A 9,956-nucleotide genomic window follows, 5' to 3' on the forward strand; every position below is an offset into this window, starting at 1 on the left:
CAATAAATGACATCAATCACACACACCTGGCTTCACAGGTATCTGGTTTATTACACAGCAACAGGGATGTTATGCAGAAATAATCATGTGGGTTTTATACAGAATTAATTACTACAACATTGATGTTTTTATTTAAAAAAAAAAATGTAATAAAACTATTTCTGAGTACAGATCTTGTCATATTTATGCACCAATGAGAGCGGTTGCTGCGTTGAATACTGCCAACAAGTTCATGTGAGTATATGGGTTAGTCCTTTTGTGGTGCATGAGGGTAAAAGAGCCCACAGCCTGCAGAATAGATGCAGTAGAGTAAAGTCTCAGATGGAGTAGAGTCGGAGCTGCTCCTCTATGTCTCCATTGGACACCTCCCCAAACGTCTCCTTGTTGTCTTTCAGCAGCTGGAAGATGGCAGCCAGCTGCTCACGTTGCACCCTGAGAAGACAAAAACCAAGGAAACATTGAGAGGAGAAGAAAAGAAATAATCCTGCACGCCATTGGTCACTGGAACAAACCTTTAATAAACTATTGACGACGTTCACTGACACACAGAACAGTAATAGCTCCAGCAACAACACACACAGTCTGAAGGGACTTTTTTTTGGAAATCTGCAAAGAATGAGCTAAATAAAAAAGAATAAATAAATAAACAAATAAAAAACATAGATGGAGAGCCAGGGAATATTAAGAAAATGTTCACGATTTGGAGAAATGTTTTTGTTGTACCAGGAAGTTATATGAACAGAATGATAACACAGCTGCAAAACAGGTGTTCTATTAATTATATATAGTATTATTGTATTATTATTGCCCACAAGGTTCAACAAACTCTTGACTGACAAGTTGAAACACCATGTTCCGTCCAGCTGGCAATGCAAACAAAGATAAGATATGCCGATGAGGCATAACATTATGATCACCTGCCTGATATTATATAAGTCTCCCTCTGCCTCCACAGTCGTGACTCTCACTTGTTTTGTGTTGTGTTGTTGAGTTGTTCCTAAACCGTTTTTGTGTGTCTGTCTGTGTCTGGCTGCATCCTGCTGGGGAGTGTCATTGCTATGGGGTGGGGCTGCCTGGTGTGGTCTGGCCTAGGTACATGTCTGAGTAACATCCACATGAACGAATACTGGGTCCAAAGGTTTCACAGCAGAACACTGAATCATCACAAGGTGGTCAATGTTAATTACTTCACCTGTCAGTGGTTTTAATGTTGTGGCTGATCGGTGTATGTGATGTTATTCTGCTGTCAACGTTAATTCTCCTGTCCAGTATTAATCAAGTATTGTTGATCCACTTACAGCCACATTAAATGAGAGATCACGGGTACTGCTTTATTCAGGCAAAAGTATCAGTCCAGTGCTCGCTCCCGGCATCTCACGTGTTCCCTTCGCCCTTTCTGTTCCCGTGTGACCGAGCAATTCAGGAGTTGCCCATCCTGTCAGCAATATTCCCAGTGTTGCGCTACTCGGACTCCTCCTCGTGGCCGAGCAGAGACGACTCCTCGGGAGGATTAACTAACGCTCAAAGGTGACGACTGGAGGTGCAATCAACACCTGCCGTGACACCTGAAGATCACACGTCTAATGCGGAATAACGGGGCAGCAGGAGGAGGGAAAGTGGGACCGAGTAAGCAACAATGCACAGTTACGCCAGTCGCTTCGTGGCCACTTGAGAATACAAAGCTGATTGGGTAAGAATCACTGCCGAGTCGATTCAGTGACTGTGAATGCAAATCTGAGGAGTTTTCACACAATGGCCAGAAAGGGACTCTCCTGGGAGAAACAGGTGAGAATAACTCATACTTTACCACATATATCCTTCCTTTTTCAGGCTTTACAGACAGTTAAAGTTTCTGTTGGAGAGTATCCTGCAATGATAAGAGCAGGGCATGCAGAGACATTACAGAAATAAATAAATAAATACCAATTCCAGTGTTTGTTTTTCCTGTCTCGTGTCATTTACGCGTCACCTAATACCTGGCACGGACTCAATCTGGCCTTACTCCGTCTAGCCTGAAGCCGAGCGGTGATACAGCAGCTAAACGTGGAGGGATGACTGAAATGGCAACGACACACAACCACACGTGAAGCAGAGACGGGAAGGTGAGAGGGAGGAAGAAGAGGAGCAGACGCTGGACAGTTGGCACAACAGACGAGTGGAAATGACTTGGGTATCGTTAAGGTTAAACCGGTGCTTTTGAAACGGTGCCAGAACCGGTGCTTAAAGAATGAAAAACATAAACAAACTTTGTCTAAAAACGGTGTCGGTGAAGTACAGTCAAACTTTTGACCGTTTTGCCTTACCCCGGATCTATCCACGTACTCCAGTGGAGTCCATGCAGGTGAAACACTGACATGATGTGTAGCTTCGGCACAGCAATAGAGCTAAAGGGCTGGTAATTAAAAATTCAGTGGCACTGAAATGAAGCACCGAAATCTGTGTTGCTTTTCGGTCTGGTTACTACCGTTTGCGTCAGCACCTGTGCCATTATGGTACCTATCCCTTGAAATGACATACTTGTGCATGAAAACTGGTAAAAAGCTCGACTTTTTAGTAGATGTTTGACTAAGAATCTCGTGGCAAAGCATTTCTCTCCATTAATGAGATTTCTACGTGTCAATTTTTAATTAGTAACACTTTATAAAAAGTGTAAGCGGCCATTATTCATGTATATCTGTAAATCTTGTTCCATCATTGCAGGTCTGGGGTCTCAACTGAAGCGTTATGATGGCCGACTTTTACACAACCTTGGAACCCAAACTTCTCAAAAATTTCCCCCCACAAATTAAAATTTCTGTAAATACACGTTAACATGAATCCAACTTATTTCAGTAAAGGGATAAATGGAGGCAGAAGAAGTTATATTCAACAGCACACTTTCACACAGAGCGCCACATTAGACCTGTCAATCTGAGCCTAGGCCACGCCCCCATCGCTGCTGAGCCAATCACGCACATTACACTCTCAAGTCCCAGACGCACGCTGCAATATTAGCAAAAAGAAGCTAACAGTGCATGATATATGTATGTTCATGTTTACGGCAGCTGCATGGCCACCCTCCTGTTGCACATGTCTGAAATAATAATAATACATAAAAAAAAAATATTTGAACCTGTGTATTATTTGAATAGCTTAATACAGAATGCAAAACTATAATAATGTTGTTTTAATAAATACCACTAGGCCAAGTTTAATATAGAACACATATGGTAGGTAGGGGGTCCCTACTTAAAATCTCCATCAGTTTGGGGGTCCTTGGTCTGACAAACGTCGGAGACCCCTGTTCTAGCCTCTTTCACTGACCTCTGCTCCTCCTCCAGCTCTTCTTTGGACATCATCATTTCCAAGTGGTGGGATCGCGCCTTTCCAGGGACGTACTTCAAGGGATTATTTGTGTTCTCTGTTCAAACACAATAACCTCGGATTAAAAATCTACCAAACCTCGATTCTGAAAGACAACCAAAGAGTTTGAAAGTGGGTGAAAGGTGCTCACCATTAATCTCCGGGCTCTCTGTGGCTCCTTCAGTCTGGGGGTAAGAGAAAGCACACTTTAGGAGCTCTGTATCAGAGAGCCCAATGAACGACCTACGACCTCCAGCTGACGAGGCCTCGGACGACGAGTCTACCTCTAAGGTCATATTCCTAGACCCAGGCCTGGGGACCGATAGGCTGGATGTGGAGGAGGAGGACTGCCCAACTGATGATGGCAGTTCTTCAGAGTGAGGACTGGCCTCCTCCTGTCAGAGAATTAAGGGTGTCACATATCAAATTTATCAAATATATGTTTGTGGTTCAAGAAAGATTAGGTTTAACTCATCCAGTGTTCCTCATCTCCTGGATCTGGCACATACACCTGATCCAGGTGTCTGAGAAGGCCAACGTCACTGCTTGGCTGCTAATTTAACATCCTGTTGTTCAGATTCACACCCTGTGCTGTGGATTTCAGGCAAACATCCAGATCCTTAACAGGTATTTAAAACACAACCTTACACTACAGGTCAGAGAGGCCGTGACCCAAGAGTCTGTTTTCAAAATAAAAGCAAGGTTTATGTTTTGTTTTGTTTTTTTCTCCATCCCTGAAGTCACAGCATCTGCTAGAAATATCGACTGAAATAGAAATTAGCAAGCTATGAGCACCGCTAAGGTGCCCTACACATTTCTCTTTTTCTTTATTTATCATGCACCACCAACACGAATATGAGCATTTAATGGCAAAAAAACAAAAAACCCACACATATGAGAAGCCGAAAGTCGTACATTTACTTTTTAAACATGCATAAACAGTCATTCTGTAAATCAGCCACAGCTGTGAATTACAGTAACCTCCAAAGCAGATGCCTACACCATTAAAATACTGCGTGGATGTTAATGCATCGAGTAACAATCCAAATATACAACATGCATAAAACAGGTGATTCCAAATCGACACTCTTTGGACAGTTTTTCACCTGAGTGCAAGTTTAAATGCAAGTTAAGCATCTGCATTCTGAAATATGAGGAATTGGAATTTATCCTCCAAATATTGCGCGAATAAATCTCCGTATTTACACAATTTCCACGAACTCAGACGCCATTAAATCAATTTATTCTTACGTTTCTCTTAATTTCTTTTGCTTACGTGTCATTTAAATGCGCTTTCTTTAAGCATTTGTGCACTTATTCCTCCTCTCTGCACATGCACACGGCGCCTGAGAGGGAGGGATAGGCAGGCAAACGGATTAGAGGAGAATCAGGCACTTGAAACAACACTTGGACAAAACAAAACAGACCTCTCTCTGCGAGTGCGCACGCCGCCTCATCACCACGGGCTACTTACTGAAAGCACTGATTTCACTACATCCCAGTGATCGTGGGAGCTCCCGCTGATCTCACACCAGTCATCCGTCACCACCTCCTCCTCCTTCTTCTTCTTCTTCTTATTCTCGGGTACATGGCCGTTCTGCTTCGGGTCTAATCCTCCGGTCGCTCCGTCTCCTCTGTGTCCGAAATAACTCCGCGCATTTGCGAACTCGGCTGCAGGCGAGGATCCCTTGAATAGCGACGTTGCCACCACGATAGCGAGAAGCGTGAAAATAATAGCCGAGAGTACAAAAGTTACATCCATAGTCGAGCCGGTTTAAATCCCCTGATGTGACTCTTTAATGGTTTTCCGTTCACCCGCATTCAGTCACTCAGCCATCCCGCTGCTTATAGTAATCCTCACCAAACATCAGCGTTAACGAGGAGCCTTTCACGGGATATGGTACAATCTCCTCTCCGGGCTGGACGTCACATCCTCCTGTTCCGCCCTGTCTGTCTGTGTGTGTGTGCGCACACTCCCCCGCCGCTCAGGTGGGCTGGCACGGCGCGCTGCAACGTGCTCGGCTCCCGGTTCTCCTCTGGTTAATCTCATCAGCGGCGCAAACACCGAGATTGAAATGGTTTGTGACAGGACCCGTGTACCGGAGGCGCAGGCTGATAAAGTCAAGCCGGGTTTACCGTCAGCTGAGGGTAAAGGTGCTTTCACCTGAGGAGCAAAGGGTGTCAAACTCATCTTAGTTCGGGGGCCACATTCAGCCCAATTTGATCTGAAGCGGGCCGGACCAGTAAATAGCAGTATAATAACCTGTAAATAATGATAACTCAATTTTCACTCCCATGTAGTGCAAAGAAGATTACATTCAATATAGTTTGCCTGCTGTTTAGTCCTGCAACTCACTTGCTGTGTTTCCACTACCCCTATAAATGCGCAAATATTGCAAAAAAAACTGGTAATGTAAACGCCTACATTTGAAAAAACAAAACAAAATAAAACGAAACAAAAAAACTCAAATATCTCCAAAATATTTTTATGCTCCCATGAGGTGTTTTTCAGATATATCGATATAATCGTTCATCGCAAATGTGCATTTGAAACACTTGTTTTTTTTAATGTTGTTTTTTTTTTTTTTGCAATTTCCCATCAAAAGCGTCACTGGAGATGACGCAGGAGGTCATGTGGTCAGTTCATTTGAAGTCCAGCTTTCCCAAAGTGAAGTCGCGTTTATGAGAATTTACGCTAATTATGGGATATCGCGAGAATTACAGCTCATTCGCAAAATACCTTTCAGTGGAAACACGTACTAAGTGCAATTGAAAAAGCAGTTAGTGTGGTGTTCTGTCCACTTCTCTTTCTAAAACAGTACACAGATTAGTGTTAGCAGTTATATCATTTTCACACTTCACAAATTCATTCTGCGGGCCAGATTAGACCCTGTGGTGGGACGCAAGCCGTATGTTTGACACCCATAACCTAGGTTCTTCAGTGAGTTTGCGGAAGGGATTCAAGTCGTAAATGTATCCTGGTGCCTATTTATCTCAATATTCAATCCAATTTATTTACATAGTGTCAGTAATGTATAAATGTCTGGGTAGAACTCAAAGGATGATGGTAAACGATTCAAACCTTAGACAAACGTAAAACTAGCAGTTTTCATTAAGAAAACATTGACATGACAAAACACAGTATTTAGAACAAAGATGTTTATTAGCATTCACCTGAAGCAATTACAAGACATCCGAGAGATTCACAGAGGAATGCAAATACACACACACACACACAAAAAAAAAATGAAGCAGACAAAACTGCCCTTTAAACCTTTCACTAAAGAGTCACACTGGACCCAATTTCAAAGCGAGCAAGACCAGTTAAGAACAGGAAGGGAAGGGAGAGGAGGGAGAATCAAGAGAAAAAAGCAGGGAGAGAATCTGTACAGCACATGGAGGGAAGGAGAGGTCACAAGACAGGAGAGGATGGATGATCTGCCACACCTGTGAGCTTACAAACCGGCAAACGGCAGCGGAGGGTCGAGCCCCGGAACAGCGCCGGGCACTCAGCACCGCAACACGCCACACCATGTCACCACCGCACTGCACCGCATCTTAACAGCTAACCAGCATTACTCAACTGCTACACAACTGCGCCTAGTGCACAAAAGATACACAAGAAAGAGGGTTAGAGTCATAGGACAGCAACTGTAACCAGACAGAAAAAAAAAAAAAAAGTCTGACAGAAAAGAAACCGCTGTTCTATTAGAAAGTCACAAATTGAGTGAATTTTTTTTTATTTTGGGTCAGGGTACACCAATTCATGTTCCTCGTAAGACTGGTATAACATAACATTGAACGTGTCGCCTTTTTCTACAACATCTCTGAAAATAAAGACTCTTTCACATCCACGTGGAAAGAGTGTTTTTAAACGAGGGATTTCACTGAAAGAAATCTACTTTAATTCTGAAAAGTTTATTAACAGGTACAACTTCAATCAAACAGGCAAAATTAAAAGAAAAACAAAAGCTAATGAAGTCAGGGGAAAAGATTTTTTTTTTTTTTAACAAATCCCTTTCAATATGCTCACTTTACAAATGATCATTTCAAAGTTACAGAATTTGTTTAGGTACATCAAGTCAAATTAAACATTTAAAACGTTTTAGACCAAGCTCCAATAACCTTTCAGTCTGCATTCAGTGGTAATAGTGGAGTCCACTTGCTCAGGGTGGGACTCGTCCTGATGTCCTCAAAAAGGCTCATCTGAGATCTGCAAGGAAAGAAACAAACGAGAGTTGACAAGAGACGAAACCAGACATTATGTCAACACCTGTCGCTGACCTGGATTTCTATTAATGAGGTTCTGGTCTGATCTCTCCCCTGACGCTAACATTTATCACATTTCTTTTAACAACATTTTCATATTTGTTTACACACCTTTCACTGGCCCCACATTCCTCATAGCTAGCTCGTAGAAGACTCTTACACTCGGGCATATTTTTGAAAAACAAACCTCGGGGTGCGTTCCCTTTGTGAGAGGCGGAGGAAATCACAGGCCCGGGTGGGAACAGAGCTCAGCGCATCTGCCTGTGATTCCCCGTGAACGTACCTCACCACACCACCTCATACACCAACTGACAGCCCGAACCACCGCCATGACGACCTGCTCCATAGCAACCACCGTTGCCTTGGTGACCTGCTCCTTAGCAACTGCCATCGCTCTCGGCAACAGGCAGGTCACATGGGCGGGTCACACACTAACTGCTCTCATACTGCCACACCCCCATCTCCTCCTCCTCCTCCTCCTCTCTTTGCAAACAGGACTCCGCAGCTTGGAGGAAAGAATTCCACATTTAGGTGAACGTTTTGAAGCACCCCACGAACCCCAACCACCCCCCCCTTTCCCTCAGCACAAATATGATCATTATCCTCAGCCCCGCTTGAAGTAAACAAAATGAAACTGTCAATCCAAATCTTGTGTAACCTGTGCATGCTTTAGATTGACTGAGCATACAAGCAAAGTAAAGCATACACAGAGCTGGGACTGTAGGCTACTTCAGTCCCACCTGTGTCTTAATTTCTAAGAACATCCAGGATTCTGCAGAGTTATTGCTTTTTTTTGCAAGCGTAGCATTAAAACTGCAGAACAGAAACCCAAATAATGACTGAGGAATCTCAGACATTACACTCATTATACAATCCACCCTTTCCCGTGAATACCGTCATGTTGTGTCCAAGTTTGGGTTAAGACTCTGCTCCGTTGTCCTCTGGAGATTTAGGCCTACTCTTGGATTTGGACCTGGACCTGGACTTGGATCCTCTGTTAGAAGGTGGGGTTCGACTCCTCGACTTGGATCTGGAGCGGGACCTGGACCTGGAAGGGGACTTGGACTTGCTTCGTCTGGGGGTTCTGGACTTGGACTTGGATTTGGACTTGGACCGGGACCTAGACCTGGATCTGGAGTAGGAGCGGGACCTGGAGCGGCTGTAGTGGTGGCGGCTCCTGGACCGGGACCGGCTCCTGCTCCTGGAGCGGCTGCGGCTACGTCTGCGACGCCGGGGACTGGCAGAGCGGCTGTGGACACAGAGGGAAGAAGACCAGACGGAAAAAAAAAAAAGGTAAACACATCTAACCATGTTGGGACGACTGCTCACCAACACTGAAGAGCTACAATCAAGAGGGGACACTACAACTAAATCAGAAAAATTATCAACATCCAATCTGATAAAATAAATGTAAGCTAAACTTTCCTAATCCCGTATGAAACATCCCCTCTATGTGCAAAAACGGAAGTTATACTTTTAGAAACATTAACATTACATGTTCATGAAAACTAAGCGGCCCTTGTCATGAATTACTTTCGTTTAGGCCGCCATGTGTCCGCCTTTGCTTTTGCAAGGCGAACTCAATATCAAACTAGTCCCTCAACTAAACCCTGACAAAAAATTACCTCCTGCTTCTCCGTCCGTACCCTCCATATCTGCGTGTCGGAGCTCCTCTTCGGCTGTACATGGAGTCCGGGGGTCTCCCGTAGCGGGCCATCTGAACGCGCAGCTCCCGCCCGTCCAGCAGCGCGCCGTCCATGGCGTCCATCGCGTCCTCGGCGTCGCGCTTGTCGAGGAACCGAACGAACGCGAAACCGCGGCTCTCCTTCGTGTACCTGTCCCGGGGGATGTACACGTCACCCACGCGGCCGTATTTCTCAAAGACTCGGCGCAGAGTCTCCGGCGAAGTTCGGTAAGTCAGGTTATCTACTTTGAGGGAGGTCATCCCCTCCACGTCTGGCGGCGGCCTTCCGTAACTCATCTTCTCCCGTCTCCTAGTAACGCAGCAGGCCTAATTAGACGAAACGCGCTTGGCCTTACCGTGTGATAAAAACCGACGGTTATATGTTATAAATCACCTGCTGGCGGATTTAACTCGCACTCTAGCTTGTTTTCGTATTGTTTTAACCCCAGACGTGTCTACTACCGCGCTGTTTTTCGCGTGAAATGGCGGCATTAAAGCTTCCCGTTCCCCTTTCTTTGCGCCTCGCGTTGGCCTCCTCTGATTGGCTGCTCAGACCGCCCACTTCCGGGGCAGCCGCGGTTACACCGCCCCCTACTGGCCGAGAGGCGCAACTGCACCGAACTCACCGCTATTTCTGCCTTTGTTCTGTTTAGTTAAATTT

General features: G+C 44.8%; 2 protein-coding genes across 8 annotated transcripts; both read right to left on the reverse strand.

Moving 5' to 3' along the window:
* Positions 1 to 27: 27 nt before the first annotated feature.
* LOC125021984 (matrix-remodeling-associated protein 7-like) lies at positions 28 to 5,316 on the reverse strand. 4 transcript variants are annotated; one of them, XM_047608213.1, is made up of 5 exons: positions 4,817 to 5,316; positions 3,494 to 3,737; positions 3,304 to 3,400; positions 1,808 to 1,867; positions 28 to 432 (listed from the first exon to the last, which is right to left on the reverse strand). In XM_047608213.1, exons 1-4 carry the CDS (start codon positions 5,102 to 5,104, stop codon positions 1,834 to 1,836), a joined length of 663 nt encoding a protein of 220 aa, XP_047464169.1. In that variant the 5' UTR covers positions 5,105 to 5,316; the 3' UTR covers positions 28 to 432; positions 1,808 to 1,833. The 4 variants fall into 4 exon arrangements, with proteins under 4 accessions (XP_047464169.1, XP_047464170.1, XP_047464168.1 ...); XM_047608214.1 differs by lacking the exon at positions 1,808 to 1,867 and having other exon boundaries at positions 3,494 to 3,527; positions 3,627 to 3,737; positions 4,817 to 5,299; XM_047608212.1 differs by lacking the exon at positions 1,808 to 1,867 and having other exon boundaries at positions 4,817 to 5,302.
* Positions 5,317 to 6,486: 1,170 nt separating this feature from the next.
* srsf2a (serine and arginine rich splicing factor 2a) lies at positions 6,487 to 9,794 on the reverse strand. 4 transcript variants are annotated; one of them, XR_007114510.1, is made up of 4 exons: positions 9,237 to 9,794; positions 8,506 to 8,860; positions 7,468 to 8,116; positions 6,487 to 6,942 (listed from the first exon to the last, which is right to left on the reverse strand). XR_007114510.1 is itself a non-coding variant. In XM_047610004.1 (3 exons), exons 1-2 carry the CDS (start codon positions 9,590 to 9,592, stop codon positions 8,530 to 8,532), a joined length of 687 nt encoding a protein of 228 aa, XP_047465960.1. In that variant the 5' UTR covers positions 9,593 to 9,794; the 3' UTR covers positions 6,487 to 8,116; positions 8,506 to 8,529. The 4 variants fall into 4 exon arrangements, 2 of the variants coding, with proteins under 2 accessions (XP_047465960.1, XP_047465961.1); XR_007114511.1 differs by having other exon boundaries at positions 7,468 to 7,555; positions 9,237 to 9,793; XM_047610004.1 differs by having other exon boundaries at positions 6,487 to 8,116.
* Between the last annotated feature and the right edge of the window lie 162 nt (positions 9,795 to 9,956).

Source organism: Mugil cephalus, chromosome 16 (genome assembly GCF_022458985.1).
Source record: "Mugil cephalus isolate CIBA_MC_2020 chromosome 16, CIBA_Mcephalus_1.1, whole genome shotgun sequence".
In the NCBI taxonomy this organism is placed as follows: Eukaryota; Metazoa; Chordata; class Actinopteri; order Mugiliformes; family Mugilidae; genus Mugil; species Mugil cephalus.